The sequence below is a fragment of the Dysidea avara genome, chromosome 2 (assembly GCF_963678975.1).
Source record: "Dysidea avara chromosome 2, odDysAvar1.4, whole genome shotgun sequence".
NCBI lineage: Eukaryota > Metazoa > Porifera > Demospongiae > Dictyoceratida > Dysideidae > Dysidea > Dysidea avara.
In genome coordinates, this window is record NC_089273.1 from 52,031,300 (window position 1) to 52,051,245 (window position 19,946).

At 38.5% G+C, this 19,946-nt stretch overlaps 1 protein-coding gene across 4 annotated transcripts in view; it reads right to left on the bottom strand.

Moving 5' to 3' along the window:
* Positions 1 to 307: 307 nt before the first annotated feature.
* The window catches only part of LOC136247628 (hemicentin-1-like), an 82,851-nt gene continuing 63,212 nt past the window's right edge, over positions 308 to 19,946 (bottom strand). For 2 of the 4 annotated variants that reach the window (XM_066039397.1, XM_066039399.1), the window contains exons 8-13: positions 7,191 to 7,514; positions 6,816 to 7,133; positions 4,287 to 4,595; positions 832 to 864; positions 667 to 781; positions 308 to 614 (exon numbers count right to left, since the gene is read on the bottom strand). In XM_066039397.1, coding sequence (XP_065895469.1) covers positions 380 to 614; positions 667 to 781; positions 832 to 864; positions 4,287 to 4,595; positions 6,816 to 7,133; positions 7,191 to 7,514 — 1,334 coding nt within the window. In that variant the 3' untranslated portion in view covers positions 308 to 379. Of the gene's footprint in view, positions 615 to 666; positions 782 to 831; positions 3,685 to 4,286; positions 4,596 to 6,815; positions 7,134 to 7,190; positions 7,515 to 19,946 lie in introns of those variants that run through there. The other 2 variants (XM_066039398.1, XR_010697672.1) reach the window with 2 other exon arrangements.

Sequence of the window (19,946 nt, forward strand, 5' to 3'; positions counted from 1 at the left end):
AGGGGGCCACGATCATTGTGACATGACATATCGTGCCGTAAAATCCCATGACATAATATGTCGTGGCCCATTTAGCTATGTCGTGACAGAGAAATAGCACACAAATTTGACTACTTTAATGAATATTGGTACCAAGTAGTTTTTGTATTATACTCTTGAAAGTATAGAATTTTGCAGAAATTTACCAAAGGGAAACATGTTTTGCTAAATTTTTTCTAGAGTAAGTAGCTATATTATATATAAGCTATGTTGTGAAATATGATATATCATGAAATGTCTGTGACATACGACATAAACATTTCTGTGTCACAGCATCCCTAGTGCAATCATTAACAGCTGCTCAAATAAAGTCATAACCAATTTCAAGATGAACAATGTACTAGTTGACATTAATATTGTTTTGAGATAGGGTTTCACTATTAATTTTATGCAGTGTTTCATTTCTTCTTGTTATTGTGTCTTCTTCTATTGGAGTCTCCCTACGCCAATCACTGTAGTCATTCTCTGCATTGTCTATTGAAGTATCACTAATACTGTCTGGTGTTTCCTTTCTCATGCTATAAATTGTTGAAGGTTGAATCTCAAACATATCAATCCTCTGTACAGCATGATTCCTGTATGAATTATGTGTACATATATAATCAATAAAACATTTAAACTCTTTACTTCTTGTAGCTCTTCTGGTAACACCTGATCCCTGTGTAAACTGATAGCAACACAAGGAGCAAAACAACTACCAGTACAGAAGAAATAATTCCACCAATAATGGTACCACTAAGTTCTGGAATATTCTATGTGTATATGTGGCATTGTATGAGTAGTGTAACTTACCAGTGTTACCATTTCTATTCACCAAACTGGCTACTAGATATATAGCACAAAAATTAAAGAATTACAGATATTACAGTAACATTTGTCTATATACATGTTTTCACGTTCTAATAAATCATGTATATTAATTGGTGTGTATTCAAAAATATAGCACCTGCAGACACATTAAAACTAAAATGGAAATCTGATACTAACATGCCCACAATTTCATAAGACTGTTATGTGCAGTGAAAATTTAGGGGGTTTCAAGGTTTCCACGGAAACCCCCTTTGAAAAATAATTATATAACAATTAAATGTTTTTTAATTATTGCGGCGTGCACCTCAATCAAGATACTCTAATAGAGCAGTCACAGTAGCTATTTTAAAGCAGTGTGTAGCAAGTTATTTAAGGTATTTATGTACTATCAATAGGCTTTGACCTTTTTTTTTGGTCTCACCTTACCTAACCACTTAGTACAGACTTTTGCATATCTCATGTCAGTGTAAATCTCCACCTTCTAAACTGGAAACCCCTTTATAAATTCCTATATCTGCCACTGATGTGACTGGGTCTACAAAAACCAGACATGTTGGCACAAACTGTACACCATTGCATAACTGGTCAGAACATTTTGCATTCTGTAACATGGATTGGCAAAGCAAAATGGAAGATTATAAGGTATAAAACTGCTTGATTATGCATTGAATTAAAAGTTATGAGTCCATTGAAACTTGAAAAAGAATTGTGTGCCTGTATTTCCAGGCCCAATAACCATTATTTTCGTACATACCTAAAAGTAGTCTCTCGACTAGAAAAAGTATATTGACATATTGTATTATTATTATACTAAAACTTTTTTGGATTATAGACTAAAGTTAAAGTGGCTGGCTAGAATACCAAGAGGGCAAAATTCACTGAACAAAACAGAGCTACATATGTCTCAGCAAATATTTTCCTTGCACTTTCCAAGAAATGTTTGCTAGTATTTTATCAGCTGATGTTGTCATAACAAGAATTCTCATAGGTGTGGACGGTGGGAGACAATAATTTTTCATGAAGACTACCTTGCACCTGTCTGTTATACACAATATGATACCATCAACTATTGCAACTGTACTGACTGTACAATTAAAATGTACAAGATCAAGATACTCTAATAGAGCAGTCAGTCAAAATGCTCTAATAGATCAGTCACCACACATACACTGTTTCATAGTTGCTGAATATGGAACTAGCATATCAACACTTCATGCCGTTATGGGCACACTTAACCTGCTAAGAATATTTGCAAATGAAATGCACATGATCTTGTGTATGACATTCGTAAGGCTCATAATTTTAGCTAGCTCATGACTGTCAACAACCCTCTTGAACAATGTAGTTCATTTAAAACAGTATGATTTAAACATTGTGCATAAAACCACTCTGTATCAAAAATTTTAATCCTAAGATATGTGGAATAGCTCCGGCTTCCCCTATTCCATATATACCTACTACCTTGGTGCACCCCTCTTTTCCAAAATGCTGGATCAACCCCTGTACATCTATCATATATAGTATACCAATAGGAAAACCTACATGGCCATATATATCCAAAAGAAATGTAGTACATAAAATATGACCAGCAGGCCCAGCACACTGTGTGTAAAATGTAAACTTGTGCTTTGTATGTAATGTTGGCAAATGACTCAAACCAAGTGTACACACCCACAGACTGCTGTATCTGTAGTTGTACTGCATTTACTTTTGTGTATACAGAGAATCACATGATCATCATAAAAGTTGTACTACCACTTTTTCAGTGTATAGGAATAATTGACTTAAAATTTACAGTAACTGGCAATAACTGTTCCATTAATTGATCTTTCAATGATGACTTGGTCCAGCAAGTGCTAGACTTATTCTGTTACCTCTAGAAAAATGTATGTGCAACATGATTTGAACCTTTCACAGTGTAGTATGAAATGTATTTAGAGTAGGTATGCATAAATCCATCTATTGTAATATTGCACTGGTACACTCCACTGTCAGTAGTAGGGATTTGCTGAAATATCACTGTCTCTGACTTATTAAAAGAATCAATCACACTGACTTGTGATGAGTTGGTTACCAAAGTATCCTCAACTTTTTTTGATTGATTGATTTTTATTTAAGCTCTTCCATTTGGCTATATAAGCCAATAAAAATGAATAAATGACGTATTTTTTCTTCGAGAAGCATTATATACCATTCAGGTTAACCACAATGTACAATAATTTGATTGTCAGCCATTAAAATAAGCCATGATATGTTGATATATAACGATACATGATGTATCGATACAGTTTGACTTTATATCGATGCATCAATACAGTCTTAAATGATACGATACATGATATATTGTTGCATGTCTAAAATCTAGAGCAGTGAAGTTGTTTGCACAAGTATGATTTCTAATCTTTGGTTCACACACATACAGTATGTATGTAATTTTTTTTTGTGTCAAAATATATTTGACACAGTAGTGAAGATGTTTGTACAGGTGTATTTTTAAGCTTAAATCAACTCTGTAGACCGAAAAAAAAGAAAACTATAGCAGTGAATGTGTAGTCACTGTACAAATTGATTTCTCTACTGATAATGCTGAGACAATAAAATGAAATTTGTAATTTGTGCAAACTAGACGGTTTTTTCACGAGACAGTCACAGTTAACTAGTTTGTACACATTTTGTTATAGATAAAAATTGTATACTCAGTTCATAAAAATTACAGACACACACCATACACAATTCACAGAATCACATGTCACACTATACAGTAGTGTATAGTTAGATTATGGGAGGAGGCCAGCTGAATATCATCAGTTAACATGTGACTCAATTGTGCAGTACCTTAAAAGTGTGATAATACATTGTGCTACATTGTCAAACAGATTGTTTGCTACCATTTATGAAGGCTTGTGGGGTAACATTTAGAATTGTGCCAACTAGTTGGCCTATTATGGAAATGGTCCTATTGGAGAGTAGTTCCTAAAACTTTAAAGGACTGTTTTTGTGGATTAGTTTAGAGTGCACAGTAATCAGAATAAACATTCAGTCAGAATACTTTAACATTAATTTTATAAACTCTTTAGTTTACTGTTGGGAAAGTTTTTCTATCCCCTATCCATGTGCCATAATTACGACAAGAAGAGAAACCATCTCCAAACTATGGCTACTAATGTGTTAATATAGTACTCTGTAAAGGGAATTAAGTGCTGGTACAGTGTGCTGTATTTCTATACAGTACACTTAACTGTGTGGGATGCCTATAGCCATAATAATCCTATATATGGGTGGTCAAAAAACTACATGAATACTCCAAAGACTACTAATAGGTATACAATACAACACTTAAAAGTATTGTTTGTTTGGTTGTACAAGAAATAAGCACTTAGCTTTGCCTTGTGTGGTATTGGGCTCTTGACCTCCACACACAATATCAAACTGCTCACCATTTACTATTATAACATCAGTCCTAGGATCGGTAAATCTATTTACTGTAACATTACACCTATATGTGCCATTGTCAGCAGCAAGAAGTTGTTGGAATATCACCGTCTTTGTGAGCACTGAGCCATCATATGAATCAATCACACTGACTCGTGATGAATTGGCAACTGTGGTAGAGTCCTTAATCCAGTCAATTCTCACCAGAGATGGGTTTACTCCAGTTGGTATTATCACTGAACAACTAATATTGTGTCCAGATCCTGTATCAGGATGTGGCACTGGCTGGTATAAAGTAATGTTCGGTGGTGGAACTGAAAGACAGAAATATTTTGTTACTAGAGCACTCACCACAAAATCATACACACACACGCACACACAACACATACAGAGTTTCTCAAACTTTATCACAACAATCTGGAAACTTTTAAATGATTCAATATTGCACAAAACAGTTAGTACTGCTACCTTAAACCTGAACATAATGTACTCCCTTTTTAAGAACAAAGTGGAGACCCCATATCTCCGAGGTGACAATGTGCCAACTCTCTTACAGGGTAGATGTATTCAATAACATATCATGCAGCTTAAAAACTTCAAATTTATTGCTCAAAATGTAAGAGTTGCAATATATGTAGAGTTCTTCAGGTTTAAACCAATTCATAAAATGAAGCTCTACGTACTCAGCAATGTATTAAGATACACAGATGATTTACTGAACATCTACCTACCTAATTTCTTGCTTATGTACTCTTTAAAAACAAGATTCATTTGCCAGTATCAGGCTACTCTTATTTTAAGACATCTTCAGAATCTTTAAGCCTCCAACATCTATATATTCTACATATTTCCTTATAGAACTTTGTGTGGGCGAAATCAAAGGAAAAGTGCACTTTAAATTTCATAAAATACACTTTAGGGAAAGCAGTGCTTTATTGCCCACAAAGAGTGCTTTATTGTATGATCAAAGCACCCTTTGTGGGAAATAAAGCACAGTTGCCCATGTGCTCTAGTGCAGGCTAAAATGGTCACACCAGTATGACTAGCCACCAAAGCTGGTGCAGGCTGATAGCCTATGCCGTGCTATGTGGTTAATCACCCCAGCCAACATGAGTTCTATCACTGGATTACTTTTATAGATATACCTAAATGCTTCGATGATGGGTGGGAGAACGTAACGTTGCTGTTACATTTGTTAATGTAAATGGACAAGCCCTGGAGATATCATGGAAATGCTTCACCATAATGTGTCACAGTAGAATCGATCGTGGGTTGTGACCAAAACCTGCCAAAATACGCAATGAACGCCTACTATGCCAAACTATGGTGAACTATGTGCAAGTTACTGTGTTAAACTAGTTTGTGTGCATTCAGGCTGCTAATAATTCATGCAATGTGTGTTAATTATAAGTCCTAATGTATGGCTGCAAGCTACCACTAGAAAGTTCCATACATCATTTAAAGCATTGCCTTACCTATATGAAAAATAAAGTACTTGGCACTTGCTAAAGCACTCGGTTTTGCCTCGTGCTTTAATATGCTCTCAATCCTATTGGTGTACAACACCACAAGATAAGGCTTTGCAGTGAATTACACAGACCTGTGTGCATTATAACCTAACTAGATGAAAGTTTGCTGTTGGACTAATTTTGACAATGAGTGATTAGAAAAATATAGCTATGGCAGTAGTACTGTATATTAGGGATCATGGAGGTTTGAGCTTTCTTGCCCTTCTGAAAAACAGCCTCAGTTTTCCCTTCAAAACAACTTGGCGGTATAGGTTAAGCAAAACCAAGCCCAAGAATGCCTTCAGAGCGGCCCTGAATCCTTCCAACAAGTTATTTTCTATTTAAACTGAATTTTCTACCACTAACTAACTGAGCCTTCAGCCAAGCATAATCACTGTTTCATGTCGCCTTGTCCCGAGACATGCCTTTTAGCCAACTATGGTATGTACATACAATACACACATCATGGACTTACCTTTGTCCTCCTTTGTGCCCCAGTTTTTTTCACTGGCGACGCAAGTTGTCAATTCACCGTAGTGCGATATGGCTTCCCTATGGCTATAGTGTTTAAATAAATATTTTTTTAAATATATACTAGCTACATATTAAGCTTATCACCCGTATTTTCTGTAGTCGTTGCAGCAGAGATACTTCTCATACTGCTCTTCATTTGTATCTGTGTAACAGGCAGAACACAGCTGAAGATGGAACATAATAGCCACTGCACTTTTGAGTAATTGATTGTAGGGTGCACATTCAGATGCAAAAGTAATTTTATGGCATGTCTGGTGCCATTCGAAGCAGTATGGGTGGGTTCATTAGTGATAACTATGTTATAAAAAAGTCAACAAACAAGTAGAAGGAAAAATAAGAAATTAAGTTGGGTTTGGAATCTAAGAATAAAAAGCAGTGAAACAAGAGAGGTTGCCTATATATCTGCAAAACATACGAGTGGACATTTAATCCCTAATTCAGAAGTACAGGGGTTACAACCCTCTTGTTTCACTGTATATTGTACGTACTTACCCATCACATCCAGTGTAACACTATCAGTAGCTGTTATTACTTGATTGGCATTGATCACCACCTCACACTGGTACTCTCTACCATCATCAGTAGTGTTCAGTTGTGAGATGGTGTAAGTGTCTGTGTACATTAGTGAACTGTCCATTATATTTGAAGAAGTATCATTAGCTCTAGTTAACACCTCACCACTGTCCCTACTCCATATAATATCCACTCTATTGGTAATACATCTCACAGCAGTCACACTACACTCCAGTGTTAGTGACTGACCAACTATCTGAGTGCTGGGGGCAGTGACAGTCACACTGGGAGTGGGTACTGTAGTATTAAGTGAAAACAAATACATGTATACTATTAGAAGATGTTATGACTCACTAGTAAGTATCTCCAGTACAACTGATGCAGATATACTAGTTTCCAGTATCGTCACATTACACATGTATGTACCCTCATCTTCTTCCATCAGGTAGGTAAACTGGATGCTGCTAGTGTAAGTGTTACCACTAGAAGTGGTTGGGTTGATAGTCACTCTACTATCATTGGTTATAGTGTCTCCTCCAGGTCCCATCCAACTGATCATTACTGAACTGGACTCCACTTCACTAACTGCACTCACTGTACACTGGATCATTTGGGGACTACCTACCATAGCTCCTTGTATGGGACCAGATGGTGATATGGTGACTGTAGGAGGAAGAACTGTGGAGAGAAATACACACAAACCATACATACTGCAGTATCAAGACAAGTTGCAATTCTTATTTATAGAAACTTGTGGTGTGTGCATTACTTCTACTGCAATGAACTGGGTGCTTATCATATCATATAGTAGGACCACAAAGGAGTAGGCGTGGCCCACAAAATAACATCACCCCAAAACAGCCTCACTTTCCCTGACGATGATGAGGTAGTATTGGTTAGGTAAAACTAAGCCCAAACAAGCTTTCAGATCGACCCGAAACGCTTTCAACAAGTTGCTACAGAATTTGTTTAAAAAATTATGGAATTTTTTACCGACTGAGTAACTGACTGACTGGATGCTTTCAGACAAGTATAGCTTGATAATGGCTAAGGCTACGGGTTTGATTTTTTCACTGTTTGACACCGCTTCGGCCTGAGAGGAGCCTTTTGGCATACCACAGTATGTACAATGCACTCTTCAAGGACTTAGTAAGGAGGACACTGTTAGCAGTGTCCTCAATTCATCTTTGCTGAGAGCAAAAAGTGTTAATTTGGTGGTAGCACATGATGGCTTCCCTTCATAATGGAAACTGTCCGTATTTTTCATAGTGACTATTTTGATTCCAGAGGTGCTTTTCGAACAGTTCTTGATTCGTACTGCTGTGTAATTGGTTGAACATAGCCGACAACAAAGTGTAATGGATACTTCACTTTTCAGACAATATAACTGGGGCGCGTGGCACCATTTCTTTTTTACGGTAAGCGTGGATTGCAGGGGTGCTTTTCAAACAGTTCTTGATTTGAAATGCTGTGGAATGGGTTAAACATAACTGACAACGAAGCGTGATGGATACTTCACTTTTCAGATGATAACTGATATAGCTGGGATGAACGGCACCATTTCAGATGCGGTATGCATGCCGGTTCACCAGTCATAATAATTATTTACAAAATGTTAAGAAACAAGTACACAAGAAATTTTGGAATTTTCAACTAGAGTAGGGACCGTAGCACATCGATAAAAAGTACTGAAACAAGTTGGAGTAGTCCATGATATTAAATCACAGTAAAACAATAAGTAGTGTTATATCCCTACTGTACTCAAGATACCATAACGGAAATTCACAGTAGGGATATAACACTTCTTATTGTTTTACTGTGATTTAATACCGTATAGAGGGAAACTTTGGCGGGCGTAAACTTTGGCGAATAGCAAGCTAAATTGCATTTGGCGAAATAAACTTTGACAAGTTCGAGCTTAATCTATAGCTATATAGATGCTATTCTCAGGCACTAAGAGTAATTGGAGGGTTAAACTTTGGTGAATTTGTAGCAAATCACCAAATTTGCCAAAGTTTTCTAACACCAAAGTTTCCCTCTATATGATATTGTGCACTACTCCAGCTTGTTTCAGTACTTTTTATCGATGTGCTATGGTCCCTAATCTAGTTGAAAATTCCAAAAACAATTTGTGTACTAGTTTAAGAGACAGAGAATAATTTCACATTAAAATAATATAGCATTACTGCAATGACTTTAAAGATGAGAAATTAAATACGTAAGTATATATATATCACTACTAGAGTGCTCTTTTACTGGTGTACACATACATATTTCTGTAGTTCCATCAAGGCACACAGTAGTGTATTAATAATTGCGGCCAAGGAACAGATCAAGTGTGCATTGTAAAGGAATCAAACACTTTTTGTTTGTTCGTAGCTTGGTCATATAGAAACCACTTTCCATTCCAAATACATATGAGCCAGCTACCTGGATTATATGCACCTTCAAAATTAATTGTGATTTATCTTCTTATATTTATAACTCTCAGAAATGTTACTGACCATGAGTTGCACATGGTATATTTGATTCCTTTCAAATTTAAAGGAAATTAAGACCATTATAATCTATTTAGTTATTTACCAATTGTCATAAATAACTTTGAACGATTAACAAATCACAAGTCAATTTGTTTAAATCAGAGGAAGCCACTAGTGCACAGATCAGAGATCCTTCTTCATTTCAATCTTACTTGTTGTCTGCTTCATGCAAGAAAACAAGCAAATTTCCCTATTGAAACTTCCTTACAGAGGTGTAAAGATGCCACAAAGTTATTTAAAACAGTTACAGTGATTGTTATTGGACGTTCTATCCCACTACTATGAAAGGAAGTTGATAGCTTCATTTACAACAACCAGTTTCATTTCAAAGAACAGAGCATTGTTACCACACCCCTTAGCAGTTTATCACATGAGATAATAATCCACTTGGTGCAAACTGCAGCAAGGTCAAGGTACTCTAATAAAGTAGTCCTAGCTGCTTGTTCTACTGGTATGGGCACTCACTAATGGCCTGATAGCTGAGAACTGAATGTTCTCAAGATGAATGCTCCAAAGAAGACTAGCAGAAAGTTCAGTATAACACTTAAAGCATTTATTATTTAGTCAATAGCAGATCAGTACTTTAAATACTGACTAAAGACGGAGTTAATATAGGCAGCATTGCAACATTATTTTTTACTGTGAAATTTTAACAACAAAGGATACAACCCCGTGCCATAAATGGACATGCTATAACATTTCTCATCATGCATTAAAGTACCCAATACTTATCTTGTTATGGATGCACATGCACTGCAACCAGTAGTACAAATTATTCATGCTATACCATAAAAATATGCATTCTTCTATTGTGCATTGCCAACACACAAAAGCAATTCACCATGTTGAGAAGAGTTATAAAAGGTAATTAATTAGCAATAATTATACAACCAATTATACAACCAAGTACTAAGAATAGTACGAAATGCGGTTAAAATTACATCATCAATGAATGAATAAATAAATAATTAAACAACCAAGTAGTAAGATAATACGAAATGCGGTTAAAATTATGTCATTATACAACCAAGTACTAAGAACATAGATATTATAACACCTGGTTTGGAAATAGTTTTCGCGGACCCAATATACACTGTAGTTATGACATAGGCACTCTTGAAACAATCCATGTTATCTGCGCTAGGGAAAAATAATTACCTTTGGACGCTGAAAAGTCACTGGAGAATCTGAAAACTGATGAGTTATCGACGTGGTTAGTCATATTATAACATGTTGTACATGCTAGTCTAGTTTTTGTACGAAAAAAGTGCATATTTGTGTTTTGAAAAAATGCACCATTTTTGCTTCCTCTCTCTTTCTCTGGAGCTAGCAAAAATTCTAAAGTGTTTTATGTCATAAAGTTATGCTGTATTGATGCGCTATTCAATAGTGATGCTGTACTGTGAGTTTAGAGGTGTTATTGTAACAAATTCGCGACTTGTGCCAAATTTTAGCCAGTGGTATTTTTTTGCCTGTTTCACAAATGGGCGTGAAACTATCCAGACAAGCATCTTTTGATCATTTTGAGTCGCCGAGGTGATTGTCTGTGATAAAATACATCACTTAGGCTATATTTTGAGTTGGTATCTGTAGTAGATTAAGAACAACAGACCATCCATTGTTTCATGCCAACAATCTTTGCTTCCTTGTGTATGGACCCTAAATGTGAGTCATTCTTCTAGATACAAGTTTGGATTTAATGGTGCCATAATATCTAAGGATGTGAGGTAAAGAGTTTTAATCTTGTTAAGTTGTTAGTTCAAAATTTCATTGTAACCAACCTGGTGTAAATTTGAAGGTGACAATGATTATTTGGTCAGTGTACCATCGTTACTGCTGTAAATATGCACAAATAAGAAAGGTAAGGAATAGTTGAACTGTTGTGAATGTTGAAGTGATGTACATTTGTTTGCCATTGTTCTGAAATTTTGTGGTACTATCATGTCCACAGTAATTTGCTATACTAAGCTAGGCCATACCAAATTAATCATGTGTTTCACGGAATGTTTGCCTTCTAGTAGTGAGCCGGCAGGTTTTGTTAGAGTTATATGACTTCTCTATTAGAGTATCTCGATCTTGACAGGTGCAAAAGCTGAAGTCCTTCCATAATAAAATGACGGAGCTCCATTTCCTTCCCCTTGGCTACTACACCTGTTTTTGCTTGCACAATATTTTATTTTTGAGTTTGCCAAAGCATTAACCCACCGAATCTGCATCCGTGTCATGGCCTAAGCTGATCACTGGTTTCATATTTTTGTTGTATAGTTGTACTACACAAAACAACTTGAGCTGTGAAAAGGGTTCCAGCCTTCGAAAGCCTGGGTGGATAAAACTGTGCACCAAGAGAAATTAAAATAAAGTAGTGCTGACCCTGTCTGGGTGGTAAAGGCTTTAGCCTCATTGGTTGTACAGTAAATAGTTAGTTGTTAGTTTGCCTGGTTAATTTTCAACTATGTTTGAATATGTAGTAGTGTAAGGGACTGTAAGTCCACACATTTTACATCGCTACTTGTAACTGGCCTTGTGCAACGGTTTTCAAAAATTGACAATAACAAGCCAAAAAGAAAGCAAACTATACAGTGCCATGATATCACATGTTTTACCCCATCAAACAGGACCTGAGGACACTAGACACCATCTGTAAATTTACATATTTTGAAGGCCCGTATATCATAGAAGTGAGAACCGCATGACTTATAGTGGTGCATGACTTACATACAGTCCCTTACACTATATGCTGATGTAGAACACTACAAATGCCATACAAATTACGTGTAGTGTTCTTGTGTATTTATTAATCAACTCATTATTGTATTTAGTGGATAATTGTGTATTACATTTAATGCTATATAGGATTGTGCTTGTGTCAGCAAGTACATGGAGAAGTGTCAGCAAGTACATGGAGGAGTGTCAGCAAGTACATGGAGGAGTGTCAGCAAGTACATGGAGAAGTGTCAGCAAGTACATGGAGAAGTGTCAGCAAGTACATGGAGAAGTGTCAGCAAGTACATGGAGTAGTGTCAGCAAGTACATGGAGAAGTATCAGCAAGTACATGGAGAAGTGTCAGCAAGTACATGGAGAAGTGTCAGCAAGTACATGGAGTAGTGTCAGCAAGTACATGGAGAAGTGTCAGCAAGTACATGGAGAAGTGTCAGCAAGTACATGGAGAAGTGTCAGCAAGTACATGGAGAAGTGTCAGCAAGTACATGGAGAAGTGTCAGCAAGTACATGGAGAAGTGTCAGCAAAGATAAGTCATCATCATCTTGATTGATTGATTCTGTGGTGTGTACTTAATGGAGATGAACTAAGATGTTCTGTAAAGACTTGGATAGCAACAGAAGAAAATGTCTTCTCCATTATTAGATTGTTATGACTCCCCTTGTGGGAAGTGTGTTCGTGGTTGTGTGTGCTTGTGTGATATTATTAATATTAGGATGCTGCATGGATTGACTAGGACCGATTTTCCGAAACAGTCATCGAGACCGTTCATTTAGTCGGAGGCCTAGGAGTAATGAAGTGACTCACACGCTATTCTATTAGAACGCACAGCTGGTGACAAAATGTTCAGTAATTAATCTTCCTGGTTGTGTAGCGCAGCTGGTTTCCCATATGTACTTGAATTGACTGGCTTCCCAATGAAATTGTGTACCTAAAGCTAAGTAAAGAAACCCTTTCATTCCTTCGCCAACACAAAATAGCCGTGTATTCGGTCCTTCCTGAAGCTTGACCTCCACACTTCCGGTAACACGGAGTGTTTCAACGCACGAACTCCGTTTCCAATCCCGGTCTTTTAAGTAATATATGGAGGTTAATAGCTTAACCGTGGTTAGCACAAAAAGAATCATGCACGCCTCCAACCAATTACGCACGTGATGCAGAAGGCACCATTTGTTGGCTTGTGTGATCGAACTTCAACTAGTTAGGTAATAAGTAGTAGTATGTTGTAGTTTTCAGTATGTAATATTATAACTCTACGGTCTGGATTCTCTTAACTTCAACTCGTCGTGCGTAAAAGTGCGAGATGAAGAACAATGATATTTCATTTCTACCTCAAAAGGAATGATACTGTATCGTGATGACTAGTAGGGAATCAACTTCTACTGTTACCCCGCGAACCACAGTGATAACCGTCAGATTGTGACTATGAAGATCTTCAAGAAAGTTTCTGGCAAGGCTTGTTCATCTGTTTGGGGTTTTGTGAGACTGTTTATTTTTGCCAAGTTTGTTTTACGCACTCCGGGTAGCCAGTCTAACCATCGCCGCCGTTACGTTGTTAGTTCCATACTTTTAGATCGTCTCCATATGTGGTCCTTATCAGATGGCATTAAATCTCTTTGGTCTCTATTACAGGATGATCTCAAGGTCTCCAAACCTACTAGGCCTGCTTTAGGTGATGAGTTCTGTAAATCACGTGCTTTATTTTGGGCTCGGGAGGGCAGATACAGCAATGCTCTTCAAGCACTCAATTCAGTAGGAGTTGCAGGTCATATATGATAGTGCATACCAAGACCTACTTAAACGTCATCCGTATTGATCTTGTCCTAATGATTCTTCTCCCAACAAAACTTCTTTCACTGTTGATGAGTCGATGGTCATGGCTTGTCTGCTTGCTTTCCCTAAAGGTACTAGCCCAGGAGCTTCAAAACTTCGAGCCCAGCATTTACTAGATGCAATTGCTGGCAGCACCGCGCCAGCTGCTGGGAATGTTTGCTCTCTCTGACTCGTTTCATGAACCATCTTTTGTCAAGAAAGGCTCCCTCTTGCTTAGCTCCTTGGTTGTGTGGTGCCCCTTTGACTGCTTTACTTAAGAAAGGTGGTGGTGTTCGCCCAATTGCTGTAGGTGAGGTCCTACATTGTTTGGCAAGCCGCCTTTGCTGTCTTGCTGTTCGCCCTTCTCTTCCAAGTGTTTTTTTGCCCTACGGTCAAGTTGGTGTAGGTATTCCTGGTAGTCTTGAGGGTGCTATACACATCACTCGTCGTTTTATTTCTACTCATGGTGCTGATGACTCTTTAGCTTTGTTAAAAGTGGACATGAAGAATGCCTTTAATAAATGTGATCGCTCTGCCTTTTTCACTCGTGTGTCTGAAGATTTTCCTGAGATTTTTGCCTGGGTGAAGTGGTGCTATTCCCAACCGGCTGAGCTTCGCTTTGGCAATAGAAGGTTTTTGGCTTCGTCAGGGGTGCAACAGGGTGACCCTCTGGGCCCTTTGCTTTTTTCACTTGTAATTTTACAGTTTATTGATGCTGTAAATCTCCGTGACTTTGTAGAGTTAAATCTTTGGTACCTTGATGATGGCACATTAGTTGGGAAGCAGTCTTCTTTATCATCTCTTTTGTCTCTTTTTGCCACTCGAGGTCCTGAGTTTGGACTACATTTGAATCTGACCAAATGTGAATTATTTTGGCCTTCTGGAGACTTCTTTCCAATCTCCCAACTGACATCAAGCGAGTCACAAGTTTAGAACTGCTGGGTTCTCCTCTTTGGGGTGATGACATTTTCTATAATGATTTTCTTTCTTCTCGAATGGACAAAGTAGCGTTAACTCAGGAGAAACTTTCTCTGTTAGATGACCCTCAGGTAGAGCTCCATCTTTTACGTAGTTGCCTCAGTAGTTGTAAAATTATTCACCTCCTTTGCACTGTCCCTTTTACCATCCTGAAACCCTTTTTGCTTCAATTTGATCATAATCTTTGTTCCTCCCTTGGTAGGATTATGCAGTGCAGTCTTTTCGACACTTCTTGGAGACAGGCATCTTTGCCTTTTCGATTAGGAGGCCCGGGGTTACGTGAATCTGCTTTCTCTGCTTCACCTGCATTTTTGGTTCATGCAACAGTGTTCGTGAATTAGCCTCCACCCTTCTTTCTGTTGATATTAATCAGCTCAGTTTCCCTAATGAGGAGGATGCTGCTACCTTACTTCTGAATCGGGTATTTCCAGTGGTCATTTGCTTTTCTCAGCCTCTCAGAAGGACCTGCAAGCTACATTAGACAAACATTTATTTGATGACTTATTTGCATCCTTTGGCATTCGTGATCAAGCTCGTTTGACTGCTTTGTCACACCCTTCTGGCACAAGTAGTGGCTGGCTCAAAGCTATTCCTCGAGTCGGTCTGGGTTTGGCTATCCCTGGGCCTGAATTTGTTATGGATTACGTATATGGTTGGGTGTTTCTTTGTTTCCGCTCTCTCTCCTTTGTGTTTTTTTTGGTTTTTCTTTTTTTTTTTAAAGAAAGAAGAACCGGCCCAAGTTGGCACTCCCATCCACCACACTCTACTCTACGCTAAGATGTTCTATAAAATGGGTTTAGCCTTTTCCTACACCTACAGAGCTACTGAAACAGAACCTACAGAACACAGAATAGAAAAAAAAAGGAAATGGGGCTTAAACGGCCCCAAGACGCCCCTCCCCCAGTGCAAGGTAAACTGATGCTGGAACATGACCCTTAAAGGGATGACCAGAGGAGGAGCGAGAACCCCTTATGCACATGATGGCAGAGTGCAATAAGGAGAAGCCAAGACGGCAGCGAAGCCAGCTCATCACCCTACAGTATGGTGATTTCCACTTACAAGATAGGAGGAAGGTCAGGCATTTGTAAGCCACAGTGGTGGAGGCACCCATGCCTCCAGAAGTTGAAAAAACAAGAGGACTAAAATTACCATGTTCCACCTCTCGTACTCTCTCCTCATACTGACGGCGCTTCGAAGTTTCATGCTGGCGATAGGGATTACAATGGTTTGAAGGGGCATAAGGGTTAAATATTCTAACATCAAAAAAAGTAGGTTCAAACCGAGAACCCCAGAATCCAGAAGCCTTGATGTCCAAGCGAGCACCGACATCTTGGCTAGCTGTACGTAGGGAGAGAGATTCACCACTCAAGGGCTGAAGGGGAGGTTATGATTATGATTATGATTATGATTAGATACTGGAAAGACAGCACTCAGTGCTGGTTACATCCAGGAGGGGGGGGGACCCTCAAAACAAAAAGGGGGTTAATTACAACAAATCTAGTCCAAAAATACAATTATTAAACTGTTCTAGTGACTCTGTATCGATGATGTGATTAGGGAGGTTCAGTAGATACATCATGACAAACCTCTGACATTAATTCTGCAGTCAAATCTCGGATGTCATTGTGGCGGATGGTAGGGAAGGCTCCGTTCGGACAGCTGAGAGCATGTTCAATGTTGTTGGATCTGCCACAGACACAGCTGACAGGAAGATTCTTAGGAGACCAACCATAACGGAGAGCTAACGCATCACAAAAGCCACCTTTGTGCAGAGCAAATCCATGACATTCCAAAGGCAAAGTGGAAAGCAAGGAGGATGCACCCTTCTCACCAGCAAGTTTCAGGGACAGTTGGAGATTGTTGGACAAAGTCGAGAAAAACTCTGAAAATCTTTGAGAGAGATTCTGACGTTTGATGGATAGAGCTTCTTGTTTAAGAGCACGCTGTTGTTGTAGGATGGAGGAATCAAAGCAAGAAAGCTGATTCAGGATGGCAGATGCTAGGGGGGATGTAACAGATGTGGAAAACTGATAGTTGTCTTGGGAAGATTTACAAGGGTCAAATACACCAAGGCCCCCTTGACGGATTGGCAAAGCAAACGTAGCCCGTTCAGAGTCATTAGGGGCATGGAGACATTACTTCGGTAGCAAGTGCAGACGAATAGCCTCCTCAAGGGGAGCGAGTTGAGAGGACAAATCACACACAGTCCTAGTTAAAAAGGTCCAACGAGATGACAGGCCGTGAATCATAGCGGAATATGCAGCATGTGTCTGACTGGAGGCAAAATTGGAAAGCTGAATAATGTCATTACGCCATTGACATACCCTTTCCTGAAGAAAGATGGATTTAAATTCAGGGGAACCAAGAGGAGCTCCCAAGTAGGGACGACCTTCAGTTGTAATGCGCAGGGAAGTACCAGCAAATAAAGTGCAGGCAGTGTACCTGTCTTTCTACCGGATTCTGGACTATATCAAAACTTTCATAGTTAAGGCGTTTCGATTAAACGATTACATTTCGCCTAAAAGTCCTTTTGTTAAAAGCAAAAATGCTACTCGGTGAATACATTTCGAGTTAGAACGTTTCATTCAAACCCATCTATTTGCCTAAGATTACAGGAATTCGCACCACTTTTAAACAAAAGGCATTTCAATTGCAGGGATCCCAGCAGTTGCTGCAGCTACTAAGTATTTTGCTACTTAAATGTCTGTCATTCGCTGAGATTCTGGCAACCTGCATTTCGTTTAGTCAAAGGAAATGCTATTCGCTGAGATCCTGGCAACCTGCCTTTCTTTTATTCAAAGAATATGCGATTCCCTGACATCATGGCGACCTGCATTTCTATTATTGAAAGGAAATGCTATTCACTGAGATCATGGCGACCTTCATTTCTTTTACTATACTATGATATGCGGATAGGCGATTCGCTGAGATCATGGCGACCTGCATTTCTTTAACCCAAAAGATAGAGCATTCACTGAGATCATGGCGACCTGCATTTATAGCTAGCTATATAGCTATAGCTGATTGTATCCCATCATTCACATACCATGATGCATGCAGACACAACCTATATGAATTTCTCATGATGCCATGCATGATTATATGTTTTCAGCCTATAGCTATAGCACTGTAAATTATATATATATACCTACAAAGCATGTAGTTATACTATTAGCCACTTCTATAGTTATATAATAAAGTATTCAAGTCTGCTCTCAGCTTTGCATACATAATCATCACTCTGGAATGCATTTAACTCAGGGCTACACATAACAAATTAACTTATACAATTAATATCATTAATGTACTCGACGATTTGAGGTTTTATAGCCTTAAGAACCATCTGATCATTTCAACACTTTATGAACATTATAAAATTTAACCACAAACTTTTAATGTCAGATTATGGAATCATAGATACACACATCAATACACTGTAAAAAATGACCTACAACTGTCGCTACATTTTGTGGCAATTCTCAGTGACCGTCACTACTTTGTCACTGACCTTCACTGGGATTTTCCACAAAAAGTAGTGATGGTCACTAAGTTATTTTTACATTATAAAATTAACCACAAACTTTTAATGTCAGATTATGGAATCATAGATACACACATCAATACACTGTAAAAAATGACCTACTGACTGTTACCACACACCAAATGCAACTGTTTTGTCTAAAGCATTTGCCTTTGCTAATATTATGGCAATCTGACTTCCTTTATTTAAAGGAATTCTTAATATCTGTAATTCCAGAAAAGTAATATTGTTGGATTGAAACGTTTGTGACTCTGACATGTTTACAGCCAGCCAGCGGCGGAGGAAGTAGTTGATATGAGGGGGGGCTGGGCTGACCCAGACTTATTTCTATAGTTTGGTAAGGTGAGACCAACAAAAAAAAAAAAAAAAAAAAAGAAAGGTCGCAACCAACTGACAAGAGCTTTCTACCTCACCAACTTAGCTGATAAACTACATAAAAATCCTTTCATAGCTCGCTACAAACTGACTACTTATTAAAGTGACTGCTCTATTAGAGTATCTCGATCTTTATCACGGTTTTCAGCCCCACTCCAAGAAAGATAATTTCGGTGTGATATCATTCTGAGGGGGGGCTAATCCCCCCCTCAGCAGACCGAGGGGGGGGCTTTAGCCCCCTAGCCCCCCCCCCCCCCCCCCCCCCCTTTCCGCCGCCTATGCAGCCAGCCCCATACAACCTTTCGATTAAAGGCCGATTACACTGCAAGTATTCCAGCAAAAAGGATTTGTTTCATTCAAAAAATGGCATAAGTGTATTGTTTCAACGTATGAAGGTGTTTTGATCCTAAATGATTCTACTTCGCCATGATTCCTCAGTTGCAACCAACCTTTCATTTAAAGAACTTCAGTTGCGAGTGTCATAGCAAAAAGGGTTTGTTTTGTTTAAAGCAATGGTAAGTGTGTATGATTATATTATGTGTAAGGGCTTTCAATTAAACGTTTTTGTTTCGCCATGATTCCACTGTATGTGCATGCTTTAAATAAAACGTTTGTTTTTCGCAATGATTCCACCCTTACAAATCTCCTTTAAACTAAATAAACTATTTGCTACAATATTTTGTTTGTTATATATATTCCCTCTTTCTACCATCGATAACTACGGTGACCATCTGTTAGGTTGCTCTCAAGGCCCAATGAGAATACGTCGACATGATGCTCTGGTAAACATCATTTATAATGCCCTTTCACAGGATCACCCTGGGGTTCTTAAGGAACAGAGAGCTTCTTATGATGATGGGTTGCGCCCTGGTGATGTTTTTCATCTTGACTTCCACCATGGTCGTCTAGCTTACTTCGATGTCTCCATACACTGCACCACTCAGCCTGCTTTTATCTCCTTCTGTGCTTCATGTGCTGGGGTGACTGCTGCTGCTGGAGAGATTGCCAAGGATGAGAAGCATTTGGCAGCTGTGGAGAAGGTGGGGTCAGATTTCATTCCATTAGTTGTGGAAACATTTGGAGTTTGGACACCTTTTGCTCTAAAAACTTTACAGAATGTGCAACTGTGGTCCAACAATGCTAA